Raw genomic sequence first — 5,192 nt, 5'->3', positions numbered from 1 at the left:
TTACAGCATCATTATCAGAGTTCATTTAATTATTCAGTCTACACATGCATTCACAGATTCATTCCCACCTTAGAATAGACATGATTTTTCAAGGTGACTCAGGAACTCCACAGAGAAAGCAACAAACAACCATGTACCCTAGAGCTGAGAATGCACTAGAATGCTGCTCCTTAGGGTTAAATCTGTTATATGCCAAATGCAGTACGTTCAAAACTGTCTTTGATTCACAAATAACCACAATTTCAAAGAAATCGTTTTACACGTTACATTCTTTTAATTGTATTGCACTGAGATGAGTCAAATAATGTTTGCATTATTGTAGAAAACACAACGTGAGAGCAAAACACAAAATAAATAAATACCACAAAAACCCAATTTAAATGTTAAAAATAAGCATTATAATACATGTCACTGCACAGCAGAAAACAGATAATGTTCACTGAAATTAGTACACAGACAAAGACATTAACACCAATTCATAAATAAAGGTTCCATTAATAAGCAGTGGTTTGAAACTAAGGAGGAAAATCAGTGATCAGGGATGCACCTATCCAGTAGTGCAGAATAATAGGCCAGAATTGTTAATTAATACAACACAAATAATGGATATGAGCACACAAATTGTCTTCATGCTTGTCACATGCCTGAAAGGTCTTGCAGAGTCTCAGTTACAGTGAGGATGGTCAGTATCTGATCACTACAGGCAAATACTCGAGCACTTTAATATTGATATTGTATAGAAATTGAAAACACAGGATTGGTGCATCACTAACAACGATAAGTTTCGTAAGTTTAACCACAAGTTAAAGTTTAATCATAAATTAAGCTAGTACTGTTTCAATGAAATCTAACTATGACCCAGTGTCTCTTTCTAGCTCAGTTTAAAGAAGGACTCCTCCAGGACTTCTGTGAACTTGTCCTTCATCTGCTGACGGAATCCAGTGTACCACTCCAGCAGCCTCATTCTTCTCTCCGTCTTCTCAGTCTGCGTCATCACCCTCTCCTTCTCCAGGATGGCTGGCAGCTCCTTCCAATCCTTGAGGAAGATGAAGGGAGCCCCTGCATCTTTGAGCAGGCGAAGAGGTGAGCTGCGACCACTGGCACAGGCTCCCGGATTCAGGACGTCCTCTACCACGGGAACAGAGCCATAGGCACAGGCTTCGTAGATGCGGTAGCACTCAGTATTTACGCCAACCGGGCACAGGGTCAAGTCACTCTGAGCCAGAGCCATCTGGTACTGTCTGGAGGTTTCTGCCGTCTCCTGAGGAAGCCACCTGAGAGAAAGGGATCATGTCACTTTGGATACAATCATGTTGGGAATATAGCTTTGTTTTTTGTCTGTGGGAAAATATGCAAACTGTAAGGGCAAATTATCAGAATGTAGGCTAAGCCTAAGCCTAGCTGTGATAGTAAATCATGTTGAATCTCACATCAGAATGCAAGAGTTCAATTTCTAGTTAATTATACATGAATACACATATGTGTAATGTGTCACAGTGCTAATTTATCTTGGTAAATGCTCTGTAGACATTCTATTCTAATGACACAAACACATACTTCTCTCGAGCATTTGTAAGACACTGTTTTTCCAAGCCGTCCTGCTTCAAGATGCCCATGAGAGATTCTCTAGAAGAGTTTTTATAGACGGTGCCAAGGAAGTTGCAGATGTAGGGTCTCACTGTGCTTACCATCTGCGTATTGGGTGTTACAACTGGGAAATGTCTATACCTGTTAACCAGAAGAAGGAAAAAAAACATTAAGTCATTAGATACATTTACATCTTAAGAATCTGTTAATAATCTGACTAATCAGAATAAAAACAGCTCAGTCCGAATAGATTAAACCACCAGTTGAGATCAGTCCGAATGAAATTTGTCTGACTGAATGAGGTAGGTTATCTTTACTAACCTGTTGAATAGAAGAATAACAGTTATTTAAAGCTTTGTTTTTCTTATTACTTTCATTATTAGAATCTGAGTTTGTGATCTGTATGTGTGTGTCTGTCAATATGTGCTCCTTGTGCTCCTAAATAAATAAATAAATAAATAAATAAATAAATAAATAAATAAATAAATCTGTTCCCTATAAAAAAAAAAATAAAAAAGGTTCCTGCATAAAAACATATATTGTCTACAGACTTTCCAGTTATCTACAATAAGAGATCATTTGAATCTGCGAATCAGAAAGAATTCATTTAGAATAGTGAAAATCTCAGCTTGTAACATTGAAATAATATAGTGCCAGAAAAGCTCTGAGGCTTGAATTACATCTTAATAAAAACAAAACTGATTCAGAAAAAAAAAGCTCCTACGTGGCAACACCAAGAGGCCACTGGAAGACATCCTTGTCGTTGACCCAGGGACTGTCATAGACAAGGAACAGCCGATCCACAAAGCCTCCAGATCTCTTCAGATAGGGGCTGATCCACTCATTAGTGCACTGCTCACTGCCCAGTAAGACCACTGCCACTTTAGAGATGGTGTGAGCCTGCACAAGAGTCTGCACATGCTGAAGCCACTGGATTGAGTAGGAGATCTTCTGCTGCTCACGACCGTTTAACACCAACACAACACTGTCTGTGTCCAGAGGAATGTGACCCTGCACCACTGCTGGGCCTGTGTAAAAACTGACAGACATGGAAAAATTATCATACTGATTCTGAAAGCTGAATCAATATGATTTATTTAAAAGACAATTCAATTTCCTGAATTTAACCTTGGGGATAATAATTCTGTCTACCTACATATCATGACTGCTTAGAGTCCTTATCTTATAAATCAGTCATCCTAACATACTGCCTTTTGTTCTTTATCTGTAAAAACAAATTAATTTTTTACATTATAAACCTATTTTGTCTTATGTCAGTATTGTGGCACTGTGAATGTGCACATTAGCTAATTTAACAGTTCAAACCACAACGACCACACTTCCTATTTAGTGTTTTAAATACATCACCCAGATTTGTGATATGTGCACCACATCTAGCTGAGTTTACCTTTTTTCATGACAACGGTCATATCTGCGAAATTTACCACTCATGTCCATGAGAATGTGTGAATGCGTAGTTTACTCACAAAACTATGTGTACACATGATTGATAAATTAGGCCTCTGATTCGTTCAGTTGCTCACAGCTTACCTGAAACTGATCTTCCCTGACTGAATCTCTCCTTCTCTCCACTGCCCTGTTTTATCAGTGGGGTTCAAAGGGCCTTCTAAAATGTGTTCCCACAAGTAAAGTCCTAGTGCCAAGAAAAAAAAAGACATTTATAACAATATTGTGCAATTCTGCTTAAACAAATACATTAAAGCTTTACATTTGATAATTAGACATCAATTTTTTTATGAAGGGTGCCACAAAAACTGTGAAATATTTTAATATTTAAAATAAAGATTCTTGTAATACAGCTTATAAACAGGCCAAAGGTTTGTGGACATATGACCGTTACACCGATATGACTGTGTTTTTTCGCCAGCATGACAACAGCCCTTTGCACAAAGTGATTCATTGACTGATTCTTAAGCACACATGAACTTTATAGTCAGGTGTCTGAATATCCTTGATCATACATAACTTCTACAGCAGGTCAAATGTAAAACCTACACAGAGAACTAGTCACCTCCATCACAGTGAAAGCAATAGTTGAATGAACAGACACTTACCTATAGCTGCTTTTCCCCAGATTTGAACTTTATATCTTTTGGGCCTGCTCTTTGCAATGCGTTCCTGATATGATCTGTAAGCCTCTCTCCTTTTTTGCAGTACCGAGATGGAGTCTGCATGCTCGTCCTCTTCCCATGGGTTCCATTCTTCCTCTCCAGCTTTGGGTTGATCTACAAATATGAGAAATGATTCAATAAAAAAAAAAGACATTATGTGCAGATTCCTGGACAACAATTAAAGATCAATGCATTTTACATGCATTTTCACTTGTGTTTCCCTGTGTTATGTTATTGTTATTGTAAAGTTCATTAACAGACCTTTAAACAAACCCAAAACAGCTTTGTTGTCCTGTACTGCAGCATTTCGATAATATTTGTAAATATTATAAATATTTGTATAAATATTTGTATTTTTTTTAAATATATATATATTTTTTAATATATTTAATTTATTATCCATACATCATTACTTGCTCACTATATACAGCAATTTACATACCATACCTCTATATACTTCTCATTCAGCTACGATTCTTGACTTCATCAATGCATGTTTGATTAATTTAACTTGCAAAAGTCACACCATTGAACACAAAAACAAATGAGTCATACGCGAGTCGGCTCAGTATTCACCTAAAAGACCCGATTCAATCAACTCAGTATTCACCTAAAAGAGCCGATTCATTTAACTCAGTATTCACCTAAAAGAGTCGACTCAATTAACCGACTCATCGTTAGAAATAGCATTATTGGTCTGCGTTAGTGAAAAGAATCAATAATAAAGGTACTGGGTGTAAAAAAAAAAAAAAAACAACACCAGAAGATATCAAACTAGGAGAAAATGCTGCAGTTAATCTCTCCCTTAATGTTCCAGAGCCTAACTTTAGCAAGCTAACGAGCTAAACACAGTTAACATACCTGCAGGTGCAGAGCCCTTTTTCACCACTCTGTGTACACGACTAATAACCTTCTTATTGAAAAACACATTGTATGCAGCGTATAATGAAAAAACAACATACGCCAAAACAACAATTATCGCTATCTTTCTACGAATTAATCTCATTATTAAAAAGGAGTTGAACAGCCATCCTGTGCTGAGACTTTCTTATTCCCACCCGCATTCCGCCAAACAACGTATTCAACGCTAACTCTTATAAATTACTGCATAGGTTTGTTCTCGCGTGCGGATTAAATATCAGCCAATGATAACGGAAAGGAAAGGATATTAACCAATCAGAACAAAGCTTTCCGGAATGAGGTGGGAATTATATAGAGTTGTGGTGGCTGACTGTTTACATGCAGAGTAAAAGGACCCAATAACTGAAGACACATAGGTATACATTTTACTGCCTGAATATAATATCTTTAAAACATTTTAAACTTAGAGTATAAAGATTAAAATAAAAAGTAAACGATTACGTTGACATTATTTATAGAATTCCATTATCTCTGTGTTGTTTGTGCTCAATTGCTGAAGACGTTAAGAAAAAGGAAATAACATACATAACATACATAAATAACATTCTTTTG

The 5,192-nt window shown here is 36.7% G+C and overlaps 1 protein-coding gene across 1 annotated transcript; it reads right to left on the bottom strand.

Annotated features, from left to right (window-relative positions):
* Window positions 1-285: 285 nt before the first annotated feature.
* On the bottom strand, window positions 286-4,809 carry rxylt1 (ribitol xylosyltransferase 1). Its single transcript, XM_060878078.1, has 6 exons — window positions 4,581-4,809; window positions 3,663-3,833; window positions 3,139-3,241; window positions 2,312-2,626; window positions 1,558-1,728; window positions 286-1,274 (listed from the first exon to the last, which is right to left on the bottom strand). Exons 1-6 carry the CDS (start codon window positions 4,723-4,725, stop codon window positions 872-874), a joined length of 1,308 nt encoding a protein of 435 aa, XP_060734061.1. The 5' UTR covers window positions 4,726-4,809; the 3' UTR covers window positions 286-871.
* Between the last annotated feature and the right edge of the window lie 383 nt (window positions 4,810-5,192).

The sequence above is a fragment of the Tachysurus vachellii genome, chromosome 9 (assembly GCF_030014155.1).
Source record: "Tachysurus vachellii isolate PV-2020 chromosome 9, HZAU_Pvac_v1, whole genome shotgun sequence".
In the NCBI taxonomy this organism is placed as follows: domain Eukaryota; kingdom Metazoa; phylum Chordata; class Actinopteri; order Siluriformes; family Bagridae; genus Tachysurus; species Tachysurus vachellii.
The sequence above is the reverse complement of the archived record's forward strand: the minus strand, read 5'-3'. Positions and strand labels throughout refer to the sequence as shown.

Excerpts from the sequence above, each read along its gene's own strand:
- rxylt1 (XM_060878078.1), bottom strand. The coding sequence starts at position 4,725 with ATGAGATTAATTCGTAGAAAGATAGCGATAATTGTTGTTTTGGCGTAT. Across the intron at positions 2,627-3,138 it reads TCAGGGAAGATCAGTTTCAG|TTTTTACACAGGCCCAGCAG; the intron begins GTAAGCTGTGAG and ends CATGTCTGTCAG. Across the intron at positions 1,729-2,311 it reads TGGCCTCTTGGTGTTGCCAC|GTATAGACATTTCCCAGTTG; the intron begins GTAGGAGCTTTT and ends TCTGGTTAACAG.